Source organism: Squalius cephalus, assembly GCF_949319135.1.
Source record: "Squalius cephalus genome assembly, chromosome: 4".
Taxonomy (NCBI): domain Eukaryota; kingdom Metazoa; phylum Chordata; class Actinopteri; order Cypriniformes; family Leuciscidae; genus Squalius; species Squalius cephalus.
The window spans coordinates 42,094,412-42,121,528 of NC_137125.1; the positions used below are offsets into that span (position 1 = coordinate 42,094,412).

At 35.5% G+C, this 27,117-nt stretch overlaps 2 protein-coding genes and 1 long non-coding RNA gene across 10 annotated transcripts in view; 2 read left to right on the plus strand and 1 right to left on the minus strand.

The window, feature by feature from the left end:
• Positions 1-628: 628 nt before the first annotated feature.
• spi2 (Spi-2 proto-oncogene) lies at positions 629-2,637 on the plus strand (the record flags this gene model as incomplete). The annotated part of the gene is made up of 4 exons (XM_079869631.1): positions 629-755; positions 1,484-1,608; positions 1,694-1,913; positions 2,207-2,637. The coding sequence occupies 4 exons, from the start codon at positions 629-631 to the stop codon at positions 2,521-2,523; spliced, it is 789 nt and encodes a 262-aa protein (XP_079725757.1). The 3' UTR covers positions 2,524-2,637.
• Positions 2,638-6,958: 4,321 nt separating this feature from the next.
• Positions 6,959-27,117, plus strand: part of mybpc1 (myosin binding protein C1) — a 35,910-nt gene continuing 15,751 nt past the window's right edge. For 2 of the 8 annotated variants that reach the window (XM_079869721.1, XM_079869717.1), the window contains exons 1-15: positions 6,959-7,191; positions 12,897-12,914; positions 15,221-15,283; positions 16,241-16,516; positions 17,964-18,011; positions 18,561-18,611; positions 19,114-19,155; positions 19,662-19,703; positions 20,429-20,539; positions 21,118-21,266; positions 21,356-21,473; positions 22,085-22,136; positions 22,973-23,029; positions 25,287-25,450; positions 26,003-26,135. In XM_079869721.1, the coding sequence (XP_079725847.1) occupies positions 7,170-7,191; positions 12,897-12,914; positions 15,221-15,283; positions 16,241-16,516; positions 17,964-18,011; positions 18,561-18,611; positions 19,114-19,155; positions 19,662-19,703; positions 20,429-20,539; positions 21,118-21,266; positions 21,356-21,473; positions 22,085-22,136; positions 22,973-23,029; positions 25,287-25,450; positions 26,003-26,135 (1,346 nt within the window). In that variant the 5' untranslated portion in view covers positions 6,959-7,169. The remainder of the gene's footprint in view (positions 7,192-12,896; positions 12,915-15,220; positions 15,284-16,240; positions 16,517-17,963; positions 18,012-18,560; positions 18,612-19,113; positions 19,156-19,661; positions 19,704-20,428; positions 20,540-21,117; positions 21,267-21,355; positions 21,474-22,084; positions 22,137-22,972; positions 23,030-25,286; positions 25,451-26,002; positions 26,136-27,117) is intronic. The other 6 variants (XM_079869720.1, XM_079869719.1, XM_079869718.1 and 3 more) reach the window with 6 other exon arrangements.
• On the minus strand, positions 7,182-15,208 carry LOC307157781. Its single transcript, XR_013821072.1, has 3 exons — positions 13,508-15,208; positions 7,880-8,033; positions 7,182-7,247 (listed from the first exon to the last, which is right to left on the minus strand). It is a non-coding gene; the product is annotated as an uncharacterized lncRNA (long non-coding RNA).

Consider the following 27,117-nt stretch of genomic DNA (forward strand, 5'->3'; position numbering starts at 1 on the left):
ACATTTCTCTCATCTATGTTGCTTTCATATTTTGTTCATGAATTCAAATTTCTCAATCATTTCAGCACAAATGAATGTGTGTTTTAATGTGGAGCCTGTGTGCCATTGTTAGCTGGTTGTGGTTGTTATCTCTAAGAGTGAAGAGGATGTGGTTACTGGTTCCATAAAGGTGGATGCTAGAGATGTGTGTTAGACGGAGATCAGGTTGTGTGTGTGTGTGTGTGTGTTTGGGCCGAAAGAAACTGTGGTTTTGGGTCAAAAGATGGATGGTTATTTATGTACGGTCGTAGATCATTCCAGAGAGGCCTGTTCACTCCCCCGGCCCCTTGTTACTGATAAAAACGAGTCTGTGCCATTTCAACGAGAGAGTTTTGTTTGAAAAGCACACTAATAGTAACAAATCTGTATTTTTTTAACTTATTGGTTATTCATTAATACAACAACACTTGAAACAGCAATACATTCAATAAGGATCACATCCGTAACACTAACATGGTAAGAACTGATATGTTTTACATTTTTGTTGTATAGTTTTTATTCTATAGTGGAGCCAAAACATATTGTAAATGTTTCAATGTCGTTATATAGATTATATCTAACCAAATACGTTTCGGGGGCCCACTTGTGTATGGGAAAAAAAATCTATATTTCTTACCAGTACAGTCCGCAGGAATATCAAACTGATTTGGAGGTGATTCTGGAATTTCTTGAGGAGCACTACAGACAGGAATCTCGAAGAAAAGCCCTATGGAACAGTAAGAAAAAAGCTTAAAATTAGAGTTTACCCAAAAATGAAAGTTCTGTCATCATTTACTCACCCTCATGTCATTCCAAGCCTGTATGCCTTTCTTTCCTTTGCGGAACAAAAAAGATGATATTTTGAAGAATTTTAACTTTTTTTCCCCATCCATGCAATGAAAGTCAACCCTTGTAAAAAAACACTTCATTGTTTTGAATGTGCATGTAGTGTAGTATATATATATATATCTATATACTGTATATATATATATATATATATATATAAAAAACTGTACTTGCAGACAATGTAATATTAATGAAACAAATGGCCACTTAAGAGTACTTAACACACTGTTTCTTAACAACAATTTCTAATAACTGCTAATAGTCAAAGTTTTACTTTAGAATACATTTAAATGGTTTTATCATGCATAAAAGAAGTACATTTATTCTGATGTGTTGACCATCATACTACAATGCACTTGATCATTACAAAAATTTTGAATACATGACATACAAGTTTCATTAAATTACATTAAAGTATATTTTAGTTTATCAATGTGTGTCATATAATATAATAATATAAATGTAATATACATACATTTTATTGCAATTAACAAACTTTAAAAAAAAAAGAACATTGGACCCCACTGATTTGCATGGACAAAAAAACCACTGACATTAGCAGTAAGGACGGCCTGTTTAGGGTTTATCACGACTAATTTTTTTTGTAATGCAATGGCAGTGAGGGATCTCTGTGCCATGTCAACTGATGAAGTTATGAACACGTTTGAAGAGAAGCTACCTGGTGAGGAGCAATTCAGCAATGTGTTAGAGCAAGACAAGTCCCAGCTGCAGTTTTCTGAGCAGGTGAACTATTCAGTTCAACATTTCGTGTCGTTCTTGCACTCATTCTTTTCTATTTTAAAACCAAGAGCTTTTGTCAAATGAATAGGTCATGGGATCTCTGGCCAAAGCAAACGGATCTGACTCATATACAGACTGCGGGATAAATTGCAACGGCACCACCGTAGTCGATCAGTCTTCGGTCCTTCACAATGCACCCGACGGGCGAGTGTTAAATGCCCTAAACGGACCAGAGAGACCTTTAACTCCGAATACAACACCTGAAAAGTGTGCCGAATCATTGCCCAGCATTACACCTGCAGAGAAAGGTCAGTTCTGCTTTTGTGGTTTATTTAGATGCTATCTCAAAGGTGAGGAATAACCTAGGGGAACTGCAGCTCGGGAGCGGCTCGTCCTACCCATAACTGCCAAATAGAATCTCAGTTCTCTCTAATTTTCTCTAGTCTTGTGTACACCACTGATGCTTTAGAGATGCTTATCTTAATTACGCCTATCATAATACAAGCCTGTTTTATGGGAAATAGTTTCCATAGGCCTTTGCCCACCCCTTGCACACACACACACAAACACTGTTTGACCACAATTGTCTCTATGATTGCAGGGAAAAAGCTACGTCTTTTCCACTTCCTGTTCGAGATGCTAGAGGACCCAGGCATGGCCCACTGCGTGTCCTGGGTGCCGGCCTCAGCCGGCGTCTTTCGCTTTTCTGCAAGGCACAAGGAGCGTGTGGCAGAGCTGTGGGGCCAGAGGAAGGCGAACAGAATGCCCATGACCTACCAGAAAATGTCCCGTGCCCTACGCAATTACGCCCGCTCGGGGGAGATCATTAAAGTGAAAAAGAAACTGACTTACCAGTTCAGTGTTGCTACCCTCTCTACTTTACGGAATCAATATGGTATAAAGAAAGCATCAAAATGAGAGCTGAATGATTGTCTCCAGTGTGATAAGGTCATTATTTGTTGCTCTCATGATATCTTAATTGCCTTGGTAACAGGAGAAGGGTAAAATTAGTTTTCTTGCTCAATTATGTTTCAAAAGAAGGTGATAAATATGGTGTTTTGTATAACAGACTCTTAAGCAAATTATTTACTTTTTGCTGTTCTTTGCGTATCTTGATGCATAAAGTATGTCTTTAAACATGTATTTTTTTTATCATTTTCTTTTGATATTTTTCGATTTTTTAATCAGCTTTTAAGCTGGCAGTTGAAAAGAACAAAACCAGATAAAAACAGACTAAATGTCTGCTTCTTCCCGCACTGCTCATTTGTTCCCAGTAGGTGGCAAAGCTGCTACACTGCTCTTATTTTGATAGTCACTCAGTCACTCACTACAGTTGTGCTTTTTTCCTTCTGTTTTTTTGGACTTAATTATTACCAACTTAATTAATGAAAAAGAAAATACCATAAACAATCATCGATGCTGTACATTACAAATCCGCAAAAATCATTGAAAAGCAATTTTTTTGTTCACTTCAGTGCTATTTTAGTATTTTTTATATACTACTACTATTATTACAGTATTTTAGTTTAGCTTTAGCAATTTAGGTTTAACTTTTTTTCATTTTTTAGGTTTCCATTTAGCTTTAACTTATATTGTTCTTAGTACTTCAACTTATTTTATTACAATTAGTTGCCAAGGCAACATTTGTAATTGTATTTTTTTTTTAAGTTTAGATTTTTCATATCTTGATGCATTTAAAAAGTACGTCTTTTATAAACTTGTCTTTTATAAATAAAATTGTATTGGTGTACATTTGCATATATAGTCAGTCTTTTTTTTTTTTTTTGCAATTTAATTATGTGCTTTTGTCATTTTTATATTTCTATTTAGCTTTTTATACTTCTATTAATACTTCCACTTCAACTTATTTCAGTTATTTGCCAAGACAACATCATCTTGAATGTCATTTTCATTTGTTCTTGTTTTTTAAGTTTACATGATGCATCTAATATTTGTATTTCAGCTTTATTTCAATTAACGAAAATTATTATTAATAGTTTTAGTTTTAGATTTACTTAACAACAAAGTCGGTTCAAATTCGGTGGGTCAAACCTGGGTCACATAGTTATGTTATTGCATAATACATTGAAATCTCAAAACAAGTGAAATCTGCAAACAAATTATGCTTTTCTCAGAACAAACTTTTTCTTATCGATTTGTCCAATTACACTGTAAAAAAATATTGTTGGTTTAACTTAAAAAAGTAAGTTAGTTATAAGTTATTTTAAGTTCATTTAAATAAAAAATTTAAGTTAATACAATGAAGGAGATTGGTATAATAAAGAGAAACTCAAAATATTATGTTATCTGAACCAAATTAATTAAGTTGATTTGACAAAAGATAAAAAGTTGTGGTTACAAATCATGAAAATATTTTTTTTACTACATGGGTCATTTTTAGTGAATGCATGAAGCCAAACAATAACTTTTTGTCAATATTTTGAGCATAATCTAATAGTTTGACATGTGCTGTCTTTCTTTACAATAAATGGCGTTTGGTTTGAGATTTCGTTGCATACTGCAATAAAATGTACACATTTTTAAGCCTGGCCTAAGCATTCAAATGCTTTTTGGAGCCACTGTAAGCAGCTGTTGTGTTTCTTTCTTCAATGGCATCAGAGAAGTTGGACCCAGAGCTGTTGACAGCACCCTACTAAAAGACAGATTCTTGGTTTGGTCTCTCTGACTGACTGACCGGCCACAGGGTCCTCCTCACACATGGTAATTTGCCATTCAGAGATGGCGTTTCTCGCCCTTTATAGTCCCACAGTGTTTTATTCAAAGGAAGGAGTGAAATCTATTTCTGTAGTGAGTATTCGTGCTTTACTGGCTCACTATATCTAAAGCACTGCCTGCTCCACAGGGAGAAGCTCCATTCTATTGAACGTACTGAATCTTAACGAGATGCTGAAATTCTGAGGCGATATCAATTCGTCTTTGCTTAGGTTCCTGTGTGTGTGTGTATGTGTGTGTGTGTGTGTGTGTGTGTGTGTGTGTGTGTGTGTGTGTGCGTGCGTGCGTGTGTGCATTTGTCAAGGCAGGTGCCACTGTGACTCTCTTGTCTGAGCTTTTTATGGTGACCGTGAGAGCTAAATCCCCATGGGCGACATGAACCTTTAACCAGCAGTCTGGTCCAAATGGTTTTGTGTGAACTTTGTGCCAGGCCCACATGATACTTCCCCAGCACCCTGTCTTAAGAGCTGTACACAACATGGTTATAAATGGGCCCCTCGTTGGAGGCTCTGCTACCAATAAGGGCCAAAAAAATCATGCTCAAAACCAGTCAAGATGGTTTGTGATAGAAGAGTATGGCACAACATTCATAACCTCCTTATATCACACACAGCCAGGTCAGAAAGAGATTCCAATTTAATTTTGTTAATGCGACCACATACTTTTGGTGTGACATGCTTTTGTGAAAAATTCCCATTCTAAACATGGATTTCGTTGATGGCAAGTGTTGCTACAGATAGAATGACTGCTATCTAATTCCCAATTCCCAATTCTAATTCCCGTCAGAGTCGTTCAGAACAAGAACAGCCTGAAATTACTAAAGAAGACTCCTGTCTTGATATGTAATATGCTTCTGGCTCAGCAGAACCATCTTATATTACTTGCTGCCGTTCATGTGACCGTTTGAGAAGTTGACATTTTTTTTCTCAATCTTTGCCATATTCATGTCTGCAGTTTAACTAGAAGTTCACAGACAACACAAGTTCCACGTTCTTAGAAATGTTTTGTGTTCATATAGGTTTAACATGCTTTTGAAAAATGTTTATATAATTAATAAATATCAGTTATGAAGAGTCACACCACATCTTACATTTTACAACCTGAAATAACTTTGTCATGTCATAAAAAGGAATAAAAAAAATAAAAAAATTTTAAGAGACTTGCTTGGCACACAGATTATGCCAAACTAACTATAAGGAATACGGTTCTTTTTAATAATTGAGTTTGTTTGATGTTTGTTAGCAGGACATTTGTATCACTTTTTAACATTATGCACACCAAAAAATATCAGTATGAATTTTATGATTTTCTGAATTTATGATTTTCTGAAATTAATAGATTACAATTAGCATACTGATTTAAAATATTTCTTTATTATTTGAGATACATTTAACATTTCTTTAAATAATATATCAAATTAAATGTAACTGCTCACTAAGACTATTAAAGTTTTGGGGACTCACTGTGCAAATTGCTGTCACGTCTGCAAGAAGCAGGGCCTGATTTATAGTGAAAATTAAAGCGTTAACAGGATAATGAGAGTCTTGACAATGAAAACAATCCCACCATCTTTCCATGCTTGATATGTCAAAAGTCAGAGTTCAGGATGACCTTCTAATTATAGACTTTAAAAGCATTGCTCAGGCATCTTAGCAGAATTTATAGTCCTGGCTTGTTCATATCACCCTCATCCACATTACATCCACATCATCTCTGGCACTTGGCTGCAAGGTGAAGTGAATGTTTCCTATTTTTCTCACTAAGCCCTAAATATCACCCAAAGGCCTTCTAGGGAAAGGGTGGAGCTTAGACACTGGGAACCCCTGGATGACAGCATCACCTAATAATATCTATTTCATTCACCCTATAGTCAATGCCCTTGACATGGGCCTTGTGGCAGGGTTGTCTCTTCATTACAAACACATTGTTGACAGTATATTAATCTAGATGTTTTTTATGTTTAAAAAAAAACGTTTAAAAGGTAAAAAAAACAATATATAATATTATATTTTACTGTTATTATTGAATAATTTATTGTTATATAATATTTTTTAATTATAAAAATATATACATTTATTCAATGTTAATTATTATATATCATATGATTATATATTATTATAAATTAAAAAATAAATAAATGGAAAATGTGACTATTTTCTATATTTTTTTTTATTACATTTTATTATATTGTATATTATTTTATATTTCATATAATTTAAAAATGTATAAATTGTAAATCTGACATTTTATTTGATTACATTTTATTAAATATTATTTATTATATATCTTATTATTACATTATTATAAATTATTAAATATATCGTTCTATACATTACAATTATGCCAATTATAAAATTATCCACTCATTATCATTATCATTCAAAGCAATGCCAACTTGTCAACACAAATACCGTCTTTTTTTCTGCAATGCAACGTTATCCAAAAGCCCCTCTCGCTGTCTGGCTCCAGCTGGTGAGGAGACAGGGCACAGCGAGCCACATCTAATCCCCAGGACTTTAGGAGAAAAGGGGAGGGAGGTGTTAGGGATCTTTTTGGGCTCCATTATCAAAGAGAGAGAGGAGTGGCTAGGATGAGCGCTATATAAACCCCATTTATTCATCACCCCCAGATCTGTTACTTTCTCCTTCACGTTCCTGCGTTGCCCTCATCCTCATTGGCTTCTACAGTCTCTGGTGCAGCTTTCCTCACCTCTGTTTCTCCATCATTACACCCCCTGGCTAAAGGACACCCCCTGCCACACATACTGGGCAGCCCAGACTCACCCCTGAACCCCTCCAACTGGTGCCCGGTCCACCGGAGAACGGCTCAACATGCCTGAGCCCACAAAGAAAGGTGAGAACCAATTCTGTCCGTCATCACGCCACAGATCTTGTAGTCTGATGGGAAAACTGGAGCAAAAGGTAGAGAAATGTTTTAGGATGGCAAGACATTATTATAATTATTCTACCAAATCAAGACACAACAACATTAATGAGTGATATCACCTCAACCTTACTAACAAACATGCTGATAACAAATTAGCCGCACTGTGTTGTTGATTTGCTTCACCAGTTTTGATTCTAATCTAAAGTTTAGGAGCCAAATAGGCTTGAACTAGGCAATAGGCAAACTGCATTTGATACACATACATCATATACAAAGTTGAGAAAGTAAAGAATGCAGATACTTGTGTATTATCAGCTGTGTGAGATGAAACAGTGTACAGAATATAACGTACTACAAAATATATAGTATAATGTATAGGTCAAGGTGGTTGGTTAGAAGTAAGTGCTGCTTTGCTGCATCCCTGCAGTCATGACAATGACCCAAGCAGACATAAAAAGCTCAGGGATGATCAGGAATTCTGGGAGCGACTTTGGGATTCACATTGTGCTGGATGATGAGGTGATCCAAACACCTTTAGACAAAGCAACTATTGTCATGACTGTTGCTATGATGGATGGCACATAGTCAAGGCGATTAGAAGAGCACAGTCAGCTGAGCTGCACAGGATTCTGGGTATGGAATGGTGGTGACTTACCCGGCGCAGGGTTACAAGTCCTAGAGCCCAGTTTTACTGCAGTGCCAGAGGCATCGCTGATGGATGATGCAATGCCGATGGCCCAGTGGGGATGCTACGCCTCCAGATGGACAAATATTTCAGGGGTGATGATATAGAGATCAGCTTCCACTGCCTAATGGATGGATGGAGAAATATGAGGATGCGGCATTGTGTGTTGTTGTCCTTTGAGTTTTATTGCATTATTATTATTATCATGGAAAATTATTATTATGCCAGACAGATTTCGACATTTGGAACTGCGTCCCCATGAGCACAACAGCTCTTATGCGATGAGATTTCATCATTCTTGACAAGCACCGTTGACATTTAAATTTTATTTTTGGTCATTCTTTAGCTTTTTTCTGAGGATGACTCATATTTTAATATCTGCCTCTAAACATATGCACATTGGAAAGGATCCGTCCAACAACGGACAATGGGGATTATGAAGCAGAATGAGGCCGATCTTGGAGACTGATGTTACGGCTGCTATTTTGATGATGCTCATAAGCATGGTCATAAACAGGGAGGTGGTACGATTCATTTCTGTAAATGGTTTGCAGACGTGCCCGTCGCCCATCGCAAATGCCATCCAGTTGATTGTGCAGATTTTTAAGGTCTTGAAGGAAAAGATTTTGCATAGGATGCACATGGTGACTAAAACCATCTGTCCATCAAGGCAAAAGGCCTAAAATAATTTTCTTAATCAGTATTTTTGTCTTGTTTTCCAGTGAAAACATCTAAATATTCTGAAAGGGGTTTTCTTTTGGAATGACATAAGGAAGAATAGAATATATAATAAAGAATAGAATAAAAGAATATATCTTCAATTAATTTAATTTATTTATTTACTTTTAAATTACCTTGATTTTAGCATTAACATAATAAAATTTACAAAGATTAATGTTTAAAACAAGAAATAAAAACAAACCTTTTTTACTATTACCATTTAGCCTCTCAAGTAAATGTATCTTGTTTTAAGGATGTTTAAATATTTTTACGGGAAAACAAGACACGAAATTGTGATTAAGAAAATGCTTTTTGCAGTACAAGTAGTTCCTTTCTTAAGTAACAAACAGTGAGACTTCGAATTGGTTACTGTGAAAGATGAAAACAAAGTAGTTGATGTGCCAACTATAATATTTAAAGTACAATGAATTTCATGTACAGTAGATGCCTTTCACAAATAACCTCAAGAGAGAGTGAGTATTAGACATTGTGACCATGTCTGTTTGAAAAAGAAAATGATTGTTCTCATAAATTTGAGGGAACAGCTGATGGGGGGTGGTTGGGGTTGCCGTGTAGCATTGACTCCAGGCTTTAAAAGGCTGGATGAGGGATGAACAGGGCTGGACCCCCGGGGAACTGGATTCCAGACCCCTGGAATAGTTCAGAATGAGCAGACTTTTAATCCCCATTGCTCTCTCTCTTCTCTCTGTTAGTCCTATCTTTCATCCAGTGACTTTATGTCTCTATCATGCTGAGAATCCTGAGCTCTTGTTTGTTTGAACTTTGATCTCTGTGATAAACAGTATCAAAGGATGGAGGTTGTGACCTACCTCTACATATGACAGCATTCCAAATAGCATCCCACAGGAAAACAACAATGGAAGGAAACAAAAAACCTTAGTAGCCTGTATCAGTGAAAGTTTATCTCTGGAGGCATATCAGGGTAATAGCTGCCCTTTGACTAATGACTTAAAGATAGTCAAAGGTGAAATAATCCCCATGTCAAACCCACCCTACATTAGGGTGGCGTATATCCAGAGTCCAAAATTAACTTTTTCTCCGGCTAATGGTGGGTGAATGGAGAAACAGGTAAACAGATCAGGTCATTGTGTCACTCGCAACATCATATATGACCTGGTCTCTATCTCTCCTTAGACCTTGTTTTATTTTTTATTTTATTTCTAGAGTTTTTATGTGAGAAATATTCCACTATATGAGTTATCTTCCCATGAAGTCCTGGGAAAATAACATTTTGGGGATCCTATAAAAACATTTTTTTCAGATGTTTTACTTGTAGATGGTCTGTATGCCATTAGTTTTGAATTATGCACGTCAATAACTTGAACTATTGCGCATTATGTAACAGTTCCTTATAAAGTTACCAGCCAATTGGCAACTTTTACTTGAGCGAGTGTTAATTTTGGATCCTGCATGCCTCACTTTCACTTTTTTCTCATTCAAAGAAGTCGAAGTGTCATTCCTTCATGTCAGATCCCACTCATAAATCAACACCAAGAGAAACAACACATTCAAGCTGTCATCTGCTCTCTGATGCCTGTGATTATCTGTGCCAGCAAAGTTAGCACGACTTCCACGTGCAATTGTACTTTGTTACTGTAGAACTACAACAATTAAAAAAAGACTGATTCTCAAACTAAAAGCTGCATCTATGCCCTCTTAACCTTTTGATTATGGAAGATTTTCAGTCTGTGTTATTTGTGACAATCAAAAGTTAGCCACAGTGCATTCGCTTATCAATTAAAAAGCATGTAACTGAAAATGTTCTTTAATAAATGAGGTCTAAATTCTATGTATATTGAACTGGAGGACTAGTAACAAGTGTTTGTGTGTGGGGGGGAGGGGGGGTCAACATGAGCCTGTCTGTCCTCACGACAGCAGTAGGGACAGCTGAACATACCTGCATACTGTTGTGCTGCACTGCGATGGTAAAACAATACCTTTCAGAATTGTTGTTATTGCTGGATGAGCCAGGGAGGATCTCGAAACGGGCAGAATGCCACACAAGCTAGCTTAACGGTGACAGAAATTACTCTTTTATGGGTGGAAGGGCCCACGTCATTGCCAAATCTGAGCTAAGGTGTCCAAAAGACATGACCTGTAGGATGGCATCATGCACAAGATAACAAAAGAGAGAGAGAGACATAAAATAAGATTAGATATCTCAAAAGACTAACTCACATGCAAAAACATCTTGATTTAATATTATTACATTTATATAGCCTAGTGCTTTTCTCACAATAAGCACAAGACAAAAAAGAGGGAGATAAAATAAGATTAGGTGTCTCAAAAGAGTTATTCACATGCAAAAAAAATCTCAATGTAAAATATTAATAATCATTATCAGTAAATAGATAAAATAAGAATTAGGTGTCTCAAAAGAATCAAAATTTTGTTTTTTCCATTGTCACGACATGCACAAGACAAAAAAAGAGGTAAAATAATTACGTGAACAAATTCTGTGCCTCAAAAGACTAATTAACATGCATAAAAACAAGATTTATACTGACAATGATTATTAATTACATACTGTTTAGTGGGGAGATCATTACAATAATCATGATTACTATTACTATTATTATTATTATCTTTTTAGTGATCGAATCCCTACTCTCAGATGTTTGTTAGAAGTCTCTTTACATTTCTGATGGTCCCATATAATTGTGTCCCATGCAAGTCTCATGAATTCAAGCGAACTTTACGCATTTTGACGAGTCTTTTGAGAAGTTTTTAGCTACACCATTTGATGACGACTGAGGAGACAATGCAATATAGGACATGATGTCCTACAGTACAGTGTGCACAAAATGTGACAGTGAATGGAAGATAATACCCAGTGAAGGAGAGATGGACTGACAGAGACAGCAAAAAACGAGGGAGCTGAAAGCTGAGAGATGTCAAAAATGTCAATAGGCTAAACGCACAGGTGGTCACATTGGCTCCTGACAGCAGGGGGCAGGAATGGAGTGGTCGTTCTTCGAGTGCTTCACAGAGATCCTTTTGTGCCATGATCAGACTAGGCTGGCATCCTCATAGAATTCACAGCAGCCCATGCCAAGGCAACAGGAGCGGGTCTGAGACAAAGCTGCTGACATTTACATCACGTAATAACCCAGAGGAAGGTTTTGTTGCTCTTTAAGAGATCAGGAGACCTAGTGGAGTTCACAATGGTCCAAGTTCAACTTGGTCTCAAATGTTCTTCCTAAACATCACTGGAAGTTTGAGATCTCTGACTTTGAGTGCAGATTTCTGAGAACTTAAAAAATTTGTGACATAGTTCAGATCTCCTTTGAAACTCTAAAGGAGACACGTGTAAGATTAGGTGTTTTTGTAGTGTAAATCTGAGAAGCAGGATATTACAAAAGTCTCCATTTAGGCTAGTCTCCATTTACTCTCATTGCTCTCAAGCAATGAAACGTTAAAGAGATCTCTTGTGAATTTGCATTCCTATAGTACTTCATGTTCAGGTTTCTATCCAGCAACTCAAAATGATAGCTTAAAATCACATCACGTGACCTCATGTTTGTCTTTTTATGCGCATAAATTTAGCATCACAGCTTTCTAAGTAAATTCAAAGATGAGATTAGATCATTTGCAGCTTTGTCTGCTTTAAAAAGAGTCAGGTGCCCATCACGTGTCCATGCTATGGTAATCTATAAATAAAACAGCTGGTTTATTTTAGAACTATCATACCAAGGGATGTATGCGCTCATTGATCTTGTTAGGCTTTTATTTAACTCCTCTAATCACATTAGGATCTGTAAGAACACTTTAATCATGCTCTGCTGGGTTTACTGTAACTCTGTGTCAACATGTGCTTCTTTAAACTGTTTGCTATAAGTCTAGCCATATGCACCGCAACTAACACAATACTGCACACTGGCACTTAGTTTAAACCGGAATGCTTTAAAGACAAACAAAGCTCATATATTTCTGCACAAATAAGTACAGTAGCCCAAAAAGTATACAGACAGTAAAATGTCATTATATTTGATAACAAAATATTAAACCAAGTGGCTTTTATTTTAAAGACAGTACAAGCACATTTGTTTGCAAATGACGCTTGGATTTTTTTTTTTTTTTTTTTTTTTAATGGGAAGATATTCAGACATCAAGTGACAAAAAAATTATAATTGGGGGCCACAGTAGCCTACCATCCAATATTGTAGAAACATTTAAAGCTTCATTAGCCTGCCTAAAATAAATAACCTTCATGGAGCTGTTTTTCTTTCTTTCTTTTTCCTGACAGATGATGGCCAACCTGAAGGTGAGTGGTGAATTTCTTCAGAAAGCCTTGTTTGCCTCACCCTGGATAGGTTTTTACGAGTGAATGGATAAACGAGATTCAATAGTTGGGAGGGAAAAAAAACTTTAAACAGTGTGATTAGAAATCATTGGCTACTGAGAAAACAGAAAGAACACATTTTGTTCTGGACTAGCTAAGCTATAGCTAATATATTTAGCTCCATTGTAACAGTTCTCTATCATCCAGCTCGATGTATTTTTTGGTTTAAATGGGGGCTGCTAAACTTCAAAATATCAAAACATTCATTCTTATCATATAATCAATACTTTAGTAATCCAAGGGCATTACCAGTCTGGTTGTTTTGAGTCAAAAGATGGCGCCAATTTGCTGTTCTCTAACGGTGCATTGGAAACTAGTGGCAAAGTGGAGAGATAGGCCTACAGGTGAAAGTAGCAGCGTGACAGTTGGAAACAGTGAAACTCTTAAGTTTCGCGGCCAAAACATTTAAGGTGGGGTAACATTAGAAGACTTTCGGTGATTTTTCGCGGTCATAAAAGGTCAGTTGTTTATTATCAATATTGTAGCAATGTAAAGCTCAAACAGATGTTACTTACAAATCAAGCAGCTTTCAGTTGTTCACTGCGTCGATCGATAATTTCAGAAATTCACGACCGCGTGGAGTCCTATTGAAATGACTGGATTTCGCCCGCGAAAAATGACCGGAAAACGATAAACGTGACCGCACCTTTGCCATATATAATTAATAATTAAATAATCGTGAAATTATACAAAAACCATTATACAGTATCGGTCAAAAGTTTGGAAACATTCATGTTTTGAAAAAAGTCTCTTGCATGCATTTATTTGATTAAAAAAAAGAGATAAAAACAGTAATATTGTGAAATATTATTACAATTTAAAATAATTGTTTTCGATAGCCATGCTTTAATATAGGCTAATGTATTGCTGTGATGCAAAGCTGAATTTTCAGCGTCACATGATCCTATCTTTCTGCTGATTTGCTGCTCAGTTATTGTCAATGTTAGAAACAGTTGTTAATATTTTTTTGGAACCTGTCATACTTTTTTCAGGATTCATTGTTGAATAAAAAGTTAAAAAGAACAGCATTTGTTACAAAACATTTATATTTGAAATAAATGCTGATCTTTTTAAACTTTTTATTCATCAATCCTGAAAAAAGTACCACAGGTTCCAAAAAAATACTAAGCAGAACGACTGTTTCCATCATTGACAATAACTGAGAATCAAGTTATTGATTATCATCTTAATGATTCAGAAGCATCATGTGACACTGAAGAATGGAGTAATGATGCTGAAAATTCAGCTTTGCTATCACAGAAATAAATGATATTTTAAAGTAGGCTACATAATAAAATAGAAAACCATTATTTTAAATTGAAATTTCACAATATTACTGTTTTTTTCTGTATTTTTGATCATTTAATGCAGGCTTGATGAGCATAAAGAGACTTTTTTTAAAAAACAAAAAAAAAACATTGAAGTATTCTAGGGAGTCACATTAGGCTGCCTAATAAAGTGAATAAATAGGCTAATTATAATCTACAGTAGGCTACATTCTTGATTAAAAAAATACACCACCGGTTGATTCCAGTTGAGTTCTGTGAGTGTCTAAGGCTTTAAGTACTTTGATGTGGACGTGTTTCGTATGACATAAGTTGGGCATTTCTGCAAAGTACACATTCAGTAAGGTCATAAGCCCACAGCTCTACTATAGTCTAAATGTGCAAACATGGTGGTCAATGCAGTGCAAATGGGAAGTATTCAACAGATGAGTCAATTCTATGCCTTGATCAGTTATCAATCAAGTGGTCTGAATCCCTCTATTCTGTCCAGATGATCATGGGTTGTTGATTCAGATGACATTTCTGGCCCATGTTTATACCAGTGTACTGAGACATACATCCCCTTTTAAAAAAAAAAAAAAAAAAAAAGATTAATCATTTTAAAATGATGTCCATTTCATGCTTCAGAGATCATTTCATTTTCTTTTACTCTCCAAAACAGGAATGTTTTGGGGAATTCTCCATTTTCCTCTGTCCTGACAGTGGACTTCCTGAAAGACAAGCAGAAGTTTTTTGCTTGTATTTTATAATTGAGGAAGGTCCACTGTGTGTTTTTGTGTATGTAATGACTATTATATCTGTATATACATGTAAGTGTCTGTGAGTGAGTATGTTGTATCGTCTCCTGTCCTTCAGCATATGTATGTGTCTGTTTGTGTTGCTGACGCTTCATGCTTTGAAAGAGGCACTTGCATTCCTCCGCTATGTCTGTCACATACTCAGAGAATGTTGCCCCAGTCTCTGGTGACGCCCCTTCTGAGAACTCGGTTGAGATCACACCAAAAGGTAGGTGTTCAACCAAATCCCCCCCTTTGCTTTCTTTCGCTTCTCAGTTTCACCCACGGCACTCTTACCACACGTGTGTGAGAGTGTTTGTGTTTGCGGCACTGTGATTTCCACCAAATTATCACTTTGTGACCACAACAGTTCAGGTAAATCATCTCACATACGGTACAAACTACGGTAAACACACACACCTCATGGCCCAAAAGGTTCAAGCGAACACTACGGTGGTCCACACACCTTAACCCACACCTGCGTCAGTACTAATGCCTGTTCTGGTTTATGGATGACAGGATTTTCTTGAGTAAATGCACATCTGTATATGGAGAAGTTTGATGTGAAGGTATAGTATATGAAAAGAAGCAAATGACACCCACAGAAAGATGATTGATCTGTGTAGGCATCAACTGTTTATTGTGCTTTCAAAATAAAGCTGACTGCATTAGAAATGCTAAATTCTCGTTATGGCTGTAGTTGGTGTGTACAAATATATGGATATTTAAAAAAATGTAAATATAATTTGCATAGTAATATTTAGGCCTATATATTATATTACTAAATTATATATTTTAAATAAATATATACTAAAACATCTGCAACCTTTTGTGTATGAGAATAACAAATAGAGATTTGAATTGTTTTTAATCTTGCACAAGTGTACAGATGCTTGCAGAGTTGGAAGTACTTTGCTTCTTTTTGGGATTTACAGTTTCATAGATGTACAGTGACTAGATCTGACTAAATTCAAATGGACCTGAAAAAAATCCTTAAAGATATTATTAGCATAACATTTCATATAAATAAATATGTATATTAAAACACATATTTGACTTATTTTTGCACTTAATTGACCAGTTTAGTTACTCTACATCTATATGAGAGTGTGCATGTGTAATCAGCTGGGTTGAAGTTGGCTTCCTGAAGTCTTGCTGCTCTAGCCTGGCTGTGTTTGCTGTACAGAGGCTAAAGTGGCAACCAAAGACACAGAGGTCATAGTGACTGTCACAGAACCAGAGGCAGCCGTACCCATACCTGCTGCTGAGGCTCCACAGCCACAACCCATTATAATTGTGGTGACTGAAATAGAGCCAGTAGAGGGTGAGGTCACAGACACAAGGCCAATAGTGACAGAGCCTGTAGAGAATGGGCACAATGAGCCAGAGCCAACACGGGCTGAGAAGCTTGTCGAGGTGACTGAGGTAAAAGAAGCGGAGCCCAGCACCTCAAAAGTTCCTGGTGAGTATTACTAAGAGTAAAACTCCAATAACAAGTTGTCAGTGTTGGGGAAGCTACACGGTACATAAAAACAATGAGGATTGCAATTGGGCAACAACATTTAACTTGCTTGAAAACATAGCGGTATTTCAATGTTTTTTAAAAACTGACCATTATTGTAGTGAATGCTCTGTTCACATTCAGCCATGATTGAGATAAGATGGATGATGTTCATCTGATCATGTGACTTTTAAATATTAAGACAACCCACTCCAAGAAAACAGCTTTTTTTAAGTCTTCATTCATTTGAACCATTTTTTAAACAAATATATTTACTGTACAAACACTGTTTTTTTTTTACATCTTAATTTTTTCTCATTTTAAATATAAATACACAATGTATTGTATATATATATATATATATATATATATATATATATATATATATATATATATATATATATTTTTTTTTTATTTTTTTTATTTTTATTTTTTTTTATATATATATATACACTAATGTTAAAAACAGTAATAGTTTTAAACATGGTTGGGGTTGGTAAGATTTTATGTTTTTGAAAGAAATCTCTTATGCTCACCACGGCTGCATTTATTTGGAAAAAATTTTTTATTTCTTCTACTTGCACTACATCAATTCTTGCTGGAAAAAAAATAGTTAAGCTACTGTTACAATGCTAAACGATTGTAGTGAGTAAGATTATAGTTACCGTCTCCCCAACACTGCGAGTTTAATACGATCCAGGTCAAGTACATGTGGGAAGAAAAATTGATTTCAAGCAAAACTTTCATAATCACTGATAGCAATACAAGCATTAAACTTCATGTAACCATTAGCATTTTCCATCATATTTTGTTTTGCTGATATATATTTGTCTAAATAAGTCTAAATATCTACGATTTGTTTTAGTTTCCTGTCTAATAACATCAGGCTAGGGGACTGCCGATGAAAATTAGCCTTTGGCTAACTTGGGTACATTTTCATCTATTTGGATGTTGAATAATCGACATTGTCCATTTCAAAATAAATAAATAAATCTTTAAAAATCTGATATAGACAGATCTGTAATAATGTTATAACGGCACCACATGTTTTGACCCAGGTGTTCCTAGAGTAAACCAGATCTCTCACTAGCATGCAAAGACTCAAAGTTTTCTCTCACTTTAACCTGCACAGGAAAGTCCTTCACATCAAAATATTTTCAAAGATCCTTTTTTTTCCTTACAACTTTAGGTTGCAAATGTTACATTTAATTCCCCTTTCTGTAGTCCTTTAAGCTCTGTACTGACAGTGCCTGTAAGATATGTGACCTTTAGCGTGCATGTGTGTGATGTAAATCCCAGAGCAAGTCCAAAAGAGTAAGAAAAGTCCAGACTAAGACATTGTAATCCAGTTTATAAGTAGTCTAAATGTATTTGTGTGTCCTCTAACATTTGAATTTATACTGATCAGCACCTTCACTGAAGAAGTCTCCTAAGACAATAGTTACCCCTTTGAAAGGTATGCCAATGGAAGACACAGAGAAGTATATCAGTCGATGTGCATTTTGTGTGGAGATGTGTGTATGTACTTTTGAGCATCACTGTGTTTTCTCTGAAGCTTTAATTATGTGGCTTTTTCAAGTATTTAAGTGCAGACAAGTTGCTGAAGATTAAATCTGTTCCTGCTGCAACAAAATGAATCTTCTGCAATAGTTTATGTGTATTGCAAAATAATGCTAATGGGTTTCAGCAAAGCCAAAATATAACCACTTCCTTCCATCCACATGTGTTGCCATAGCCTGCATGGCATACATATTGCTTCTGTCTTTTATCGCACTTCATCCTCACACACGTTTACACAACTGCAACATAGTCACATGACATTCATCTCATTCTTGTCAAAAACACATGTAAACATTGCCAGCATTCCATCTTTTATTTGTAAGCGGGTTCATGGTGAATTTATAGTTCATGTTTGACTGTGCAAATGCATGCTGTGTTTGGTCTACGGCTGGAAATGGAGTTCAGTGATAGGTGGGTGTATGTGTCAATCACACCTTTATTTCAGATAAAGATGATGATGTCACCGCCAGCACCCCATCACCTCCACCTCCAGCAGGTTGGTAGCCATGATGACCCATCTTCATCAAATCACTGTTGTTCTTTACTAATGTTGTCGCTATGAACATGTCAGTGATAAAACAAGCTAAAGGCTGCGCTAAATAGATTTAGCAAAGGAACGCATGTATGCAAAAACAGATGCACTTAATGTTTGGGATTTTTGCCTGACTCCTATACAAGCATTTAGACCCTTTATATAAAATATAATCATATCTATATAAAGGAAGAGTAGACATCTGATCATGTCTGATTTCTGACATAATACTATGTTTGTGCAAACATAAAGTTTTTGCATATAATACAATATTTTAATGATGTTTTAAGTAAAGTCAAAGAAAAAGCTAATTCAAAAGGAAAATTTATTATAAAAAAAAGCTAAATCTGTCAAAGTATGCAACATTGTATTAAATTGAAAATTGTCTCTATTTTAGGCCGATAAACAACCCTTACCTTGGTGAAACAGATATTCATAATGAATAATATTTTGTTTTCTTTCACAGAGAATGGCAGCACACCCAAGAAACTTTCTATTGACCTTCCTAGTAAGAGTCTTTTATTAATTAATGCCCTCATTACTCTTGATCCAGGGGTTTATTTTTAGATTATATGTGAATCTATTCATTTGAGCAAACAGGTTCAGGATTAATGAGGTTACTTATAGCAGATAGAGATCATTGCCCTGTGAATTTACATTTACTTCCAGTGCACCGTTGCAACATAAGTGGAAATTCACCATAAAACATATTTCTTACGCCATAATGCATTACTAAAATATATTTTATAATAAAATTAAAGATATAACTGTAATTGCAAATTAAAAACTAATAGTCGTATGTAAATATACAAATATTTTTAATTGCAGTCAAGCACAATGATTCCTGAAAAGACATTTGAACATGTACGGAATGGCGCATGACATTAACAATCTGTTCCTGCTTTCAGTTCATGTTTTATATGTGCAATTGTGTGTTACAGTGTGCTGGCCGCAATGGACTTTACAGTACAATTTCTTATAATGTGCTGTAAATTTCTCTCTGTCTCTGTTTAGATGATAGCGACCCTGAGTCAACCAGGGGGAGAAAAGACTCAGGTAATTCTATAACTACTTTAACGGATCCCTAGAAACCGGAAACAAAGGCCGAAATAGGTCTAGTCAAAGCATCATAAGACGCTTTCACTGCCTCATTTCCCCACAGTGGACAGCCAAATGGGACCGGTAAACTTCTTTTTAAACTAATGTAAAAAAAGCGCTAATAATCCCAAACCCCATCTTGAAAGGGTTTTGGAGATCATCTGCTTTTTCATACTCCATGGGAAAATGAACGGCACAGTTCGTTTTTTATTTATACTATATTTAATCTCATTGATCATGACTAAAAAAAAAATCTGTGAAATCTCATTGAGCAATCAGAATATTTCCCGCAATGATTTTGCAATGCAATGTATATTTACATATGTTAACTGATTCTCTCTTTTCCCTCTTAAAGGTCATTGTTCAGTGTCTTTATGCTTTCCATGTTGCTTTGTGGCAGCAATGTGTGATGACGATGTGTCACTGTGTGTTTGTTGGGTATTATGTGTGTCAGTTGGACGATTGCAAGATATATATGGATTTAAAACACTTTATAATAACTTTCATTAAGTCATTTAAAAATATGAATATATTTGAATAGAAATATAGATGGGAATTAATATTAATATTTCAATTTGCACTACTTAATTATCTAAAAAGTTTTACACATAATATGAAAGTTATTATAAAGCTATCAAAAATGTATAAGTGGGATAAGTGTGTTCTTTCTCCTAAATGATCAGTGTGGTCTCTGGGGGATGGACAGCCTCCTGAGGACATTGACAAACAGATTGATACTCCACCGCTCTCGACTCTGTTGATTGAAAAGCCCCAGGGTGGCTCCATCAATGTAGGTCAGTAAATGCAGCTTTGTAACGGTTCCCGTTCATTCTTAAAGTGCCCCATTATGCTTTTTTCATGTAGAGTGTTGCATAAATGTTTGTGAATGTTGAAGGTCTGCAAAGTTTCAAAGTTCAACGTCTTACGAAAAATTTAGTTTTTTTCTCCCAGGAGAAAGAACCGATTCTTGCATAATGCCTGCCTCAAACACTAGCTGAGGCCTGGAAGAGTTTGTGTTGTGTTTTCAACATGTCGAGAAGATGCTGTTTTCTTGGCTGTGAAAGCAAATCCACATTGCATGCACTTCCAAAGCAAATCAGAGAAAAGCAGGCTCTCGGAAAGGAGGGGTTTAGAGAGACTGTGTCATCGAACGAACCGTTTTCAGACTCTTTTAGAAATGAGGTGATGTGCAATGTATATTCTAGGTGTTTTTTGACCTTGGATGCATGTAAACCTATTGTAGGAGACCTCCAAAACTAAATTAGGAACTTTTAGAATAGCACAATAGAGGCGCTTTAAGCTCTTCTTTAGGATCTCGCAATGTTTATTCAACAAACACAACTGCAGTATGTTTTAATTTGTTGTTTGAAAGGTGGAGACATCACCTTCGTTGCTAAAGTGGAGGCCAAAGACTTGCTTCGTAAACCAACCATTAAGTGGTTCAAGGGCAAGTGGATGGATCTGGCTAGCAAGACTGGGAAGCACCTTCAGCTTAAAGAATCTTTTGATCGCTTTTCCAAGGTGATCCCGCTCAACCAACGTATTGTAAAGAAGCATTTGCATAACTTTCCTATTCTTTAAGCAATATTTGGCATTGTTTTTCCCTGTAGATTCACACCTTTGAGATGCACATCATTAAGGCGAAGGAGAACTATGCAGGGAATTACAGATGTGAGGTCACCTACAAAGACAAATTTGATAGCTGCTCTTTTGACCTGGAGGTCAAAGGTTTGTTTTCTGATTGAACACAACAAACACTTACAAAGACACATGCACTACCAAGTTTGGGTCATTACGATTTTTTAAGTTTTTCTGGAAGAAAAACTTTTATTCAGCAAGGACACGTCAAAATGGTCCAAAAGTCACAGTAGAGATATTTGTAAAGTTAAAAAAAGATTTCTATTTCAAATAAATTATGTTCTTTAGAACTTTCTATTCATCGAAGAATCCTGAAAACGATGTATCAATGATTTCACACACAAAAAATTGTCAGCAACAACTATTTTCAACATTGATAAACAAAAGAAATGTTTCTTGAGCAGCAAATCAGCATATTAGAATTATTTCTGAAGGGTCATGTGACACTAAAGACTGGAGTAATGATGCAGAAAATTCAGCTTTGCCATCACAGGAATTTATTTAAATTAAAACAGTTATTTTAAATTGTTATAATATTTCACAATATTACTGTTTTTACTAATCAAATAAATGCAGCCTTGGTGGGCATTAGAGACGTCTTTCAAAAACATAAAAAAAATCTTACAGACCTCAAACTTTTAGTGTACATTTTAACCCTTTATCGTATTTCATCCATTTTTTTCTTTTTTTCTTCTTCTCAGAAATCCCTGAGGGTTCTCAGAGCATTGATATTCGCTCAGCTTTCAAAAGAAGGTAAAGGGGGACCATCCTCCCCCAAAATCATTTTTAAAGAGAAATATATAGAAATGTTCAGCAAAATGTTTTTAAAAAGTGTGGTTTAGTAAGTATTGTAATTAATCATAATAAAATATAAAATAACTATAATGTTACTTTATGTCAGTATAACATATCTAAATTCTTGGTAGTGAATATATGAAGGTAAAATATATTAGTGATATATCAAATAAAATTATATTTCAATTATTTACAATATACAGTATATATAAATGATATGTTACAATAGGCTTTCAAAAACATAAAATATTCTTTTCCAACATAAATGATGCATTACAGTGACATCTTCTCTGTGAATGTTTAATCAATTAAAACAGGACTTCTGTTCCAGTAATCCTCAACAAACCGATGTATAAACATGGTTTGATGACGGGCTGGGTTACCAGAAAGTTCTCAGTTAACCATTTTTTCAAATATATTTACCACCAAATCAACCCGTCGACCAAACCAACCAAACCAATGTGTTGAACTTGTCCAACGCTTGCACTGGGAACTTCCACCCCAACAATGTGTCAGAAAGCAACGCAAACTATCCAAGCTCATACTGTTCTCCCAAAGTAACATTGGGAGAATCTGTCATGAGAACACCCTTGGTAGTTTGTGCACAAATCAGTTCGCCCAACGCCAGTGCTTTGGTACTCGGCCGCCAAGCGAAAGGTTATTGTGTGCACCTCAATCCTGCATTCGTTTGGATGCAGAGATTGCAGGCTCTTGCGTTGTTCTTTTAGCATTGTTTGATTCTGATGTTTGTGACTTTTCTGATTCAATTTCCATTAATCTCTTGTGAACAACAGCAGTGAAGGCCAGGACGATGCAGGCGAGCTTGACTTTAGTGGGCTTCTCAAACATAGGTGAGAACTCCAGTGTGGTCCCCACAGGGGACCAATTCTTTCTTTCTTTCTTTTTTTTTTTTTGCATTTTTTTCCTGATGCCCTGACAGGGGTGACTTTTTCTTCAATCCTTCTTTTACACTGTTGTTAAAATCCAACAATATATTTTCACAATCCTAAAAAGATTTCTTCATGTCATTCACTGCGACAAAGCAACCACTCTGCCCTTAACCATCCTGTAATGTGGAAAACAATATTTATGTGCCATTTATTGTTATTATTAATACACATTTTGGCATATAATTAGGTGCAAGTGTATTTTGTAGCCAACATAAAGGAAATACTGGAATCAGACAAAATATCATCAATCACACAAAACTTATTTTTGGAGTTTTGCCTTTTTTTTTTTTGTGAGGTTTTGCTTTAGTATTTTGTTGTTAGCTAAATAGCAGAAGTTAAACTCCTGCATAATAGAGAAAAAAGTTTGAAAATTATCTTGGCTTGTCTTTTTTTCTTCCTCACGCATTCAGACACGGCAGGTTAGTATCGTAGGTAATTAAACGATTAGACGTTATCACTGGTAAGTATTATAATCCTTTAGCTTCCCAAGCATGACCTGAACAGGAACTGTATAAGCAAGAGTGTTGGCCTACTGTAGTCTGGTAACACTTTATTTAAAGACAGCATTCATTAAAGATTCAGCAACACTCAGCAATGATGGAAACAAACCTTTAGTATTCAGAACCTGACGAAAAGGGCACGTTTTCCACTCATTTACGAGTTGTTGGTGGAACACTTCTACATGAAGCTGTGAAATAGTGTTATCGCTACTTTTGTTAATGTAATCTTTGTTTATACTCGAGAAACAAGACACGCAACTGCAACTCTTCGCTGTTCTTAATACTTGCCTGAGCAACTGCAGACTTGTTGAAACACACATTAAACACATGAAAATAATCATGTTACCTCCGGACATTCAGGGAAATGTCTGTGTAAGAAGAGGGCTGAATGACAAAAGCTGATGATTACTAATTTAACCCTGATCATGTTTAACGACTGTGATCATGTATAACAACAATATTCACTCCTAATAAACCCTGACTTCTAACCCTAATATAAAAGAAAACAACTGACAGATGCGTTTAGATAGGACTTCTACAAAGAGATGGGTACAGTTTAAACTACAGGACAGAGTCAACAGATTACTATTAATGAATTATAAGGATTATAATTAGGGCTGTCGATTAATTCATATCTATCTATCTATCTATTTATCTATCTATCTATCTATCTATCTATCTATCTATCTATCTATCTATCTATCTATCTATCTGTCTATCTGTCTATCTGTCTATCTATCTATCTATCTATCTATCTATCTGTCTGTCTGTCTGTCTGTCTATCTATATATCTGTCTGTCTATCCATCTATCTATCTATCTATCTATCTATCTATCTATCTATCTATCTATCTATCTATCTATCTATCTATCTATCTATCTATCTATCTATCTATCTATCTATCTATCTATCTATCTATCTATCTATCTATCTGTCTGTCTGTCTGTCTATCATCATAATCTCAATAATAATGTTCTTTCTGCATATTTTAAATGTTGGTCTATTTACTTTTATCAAATGGACCAACAATTTAAAATAATTGGCTATTTAGGAAATGATGTTCATAATTTTTTGTTGTTGGTCTATTTACTTTGCTGGTCTTTATGCCACATCAAGTTGAAACAGATAAACTTTTAATAACGCATTCTGAGGTCTGCGCCAAATTAATTTTACATTGACAGCTCTAATTATAAATTTTCCTAATATAATTTTCATTATAATACATTGAATCAAATGTTACATTTTTAGTAAATGATTTGGTTTGTACATCCATCATGAGCACGATCATGTGTTAACCACATGATAACCCAATGTTCCCCTTTTCACTGACTTGACTTGATCACTTATCCTTTCCAATCATAGTGAAATTATTTAGTAATAGCTTCTCACTAAATTCGTGTCCCCAATCATAAACAGTACCATCCCTTCCTTGATCATGTGATCCACCGTGTAGCTAAAAACTAGTGAGGCATCTCTCCCTGTAACAGGTTACCAATGACATAGCAGAGATTTTCCAGCCCATCTCTTTGTGTGACATGTCTTGAGGAACTATAAGGAGGATAGTAGTGGAACATCCCGATCTGGTTCCTCAACACATGTTCAGAGAGCCCTAGCCATGACCTCTGACCTCATACTGTCTTACTGCTCTGTGATGTCAGGGAGCACAAGCAAGAGGAAACTCCTGATGTGGACGTGTGGGAGATTTTGAAGAACGCCCGACCTGATGAATATGAGAAGATTGCTTTTACGTATGGCATCACCGATCTCAGAGGCCTGCTGAAAAGACTGAAGAAAACCAAAAAGGAAGAGAAAAAGAGTGAAGGTGCTAATTTAACCTTTGTTAGATTGACAATGTGCAGTGTTCAGTTCAGATATATTGTTAAAGGGATAGTTCACCCAAAAATGAAACTTCTGTCATCATTTATTCATGTCGTTCCAAACTCATAAGACTTTCGTTCATCTCTGGAACACAAATGAAGATATTTTTTATTATGAAAATTGTGAAAAACACGTTCATATAAATATGAGAGATGAGAGATTGTAAAACTAATCCATTTGAATTGAGCGGTTTAGTCCAAATTTTCTGAAGAGACTCGGCCACTTTATATGATGAACAGATTGAATTTAGGCTTTTATTCAAATATAAGCGAATGCTTTCTAGTTTCGTAGACTGTCAATGAAGGGACAGAAATCTCTCAATTTCATTTAAAATATCTTCATTTGTGTTCCGAAGATGAACGAGAGTCTTACGAGTTCGACAGAATTTACATTTTTGGGTGAACTAACTGTTTAAATGGTTTCTTTTGAAAATGCCACCGAGCCAATTTCTTCACTTGAAACACTGTTATTCATCAGCATTCATTTTCCACTGCAGCATTTGCCAAGAGACTGGATCCTGCATATCAGGCGGACAAAGGCGGAAAGATCCGGTTAATTGTGGACCTTGCTGACCCAACTGTGGAGTTAAAATGGTACAAGAACGGACAAGAGATCCGCCCAACTCCAAAGTATGTCGCCTCCTATTCTTACACGCTCTTTTTTTACAACTACATTCAGGAACACGCTCATATGAAACCCTCTGTAAATGCCAACCTGTTTAAAGACCCTTCATTTATTGTGTTCTTTGGCTTGTTGGTCACAGGGGATGCAGAAACACACTTTGCTATACACACACACACAAGTGATCCATCAGCATTTCATACCCAGCGGGCAAACACACAACGTTCTTAAAACATTAATCTGTGCCTTACGATAACTTCCAGAAATGTTTAAAGGACGTTATGTGAGTGAAGGCCAATGTGAAGCTCTTGAGCTACATTTGAAGTTTTAAATGTAGTGTACAATGAGAAATTAACAACAGGAAAAAGGCACCACCACCCTCACAGGACTTTAATAGAGTTGCAAAAGCTACCTGAATTTTACATTAAATGCATATTTATCTCTTATGATATGCAGAAATGTTTTATAGTAATATTGTACAATAGTTATTTTTTTAAATAAAACAGATCATCTTATTATATTTGTATTATAAATATTTTATTTATATTTTTATATTTTTCACTGCACCGATTAAGCTATTTGGCATAATACATTTTTGCACATATTCCACTAGAAAAAATATTAGTCTGTTTATTAGTTATTTAAAAAAAAAAATGCTAAACAGCTTTCAACTTCTGCAAGAAGTACATGAACGCAAGTGTATAGTTTATATAATGGTATTTATGTTGCTTAATTAGTTAATAATTGTAAAAGACAATGATATAGAACTATAAAATGCTGTTATATGCATTTTTTGTTGAAATCTTCTTTTCTAAACAAATTATGGCAGCGTATATCAACCCACTTTTCTTTGTAAAAGCAATTCAATTAAAGCCATTTGGGTGGTCCATGCAGTTTTCTGGTTGCTTATCTTCAATGATGGTCATCCCAGGGATTCCCTGCTTTTTGGGGGAATCTCTTTTTCTTCTTCTCTCTCTATATAACTGTAAT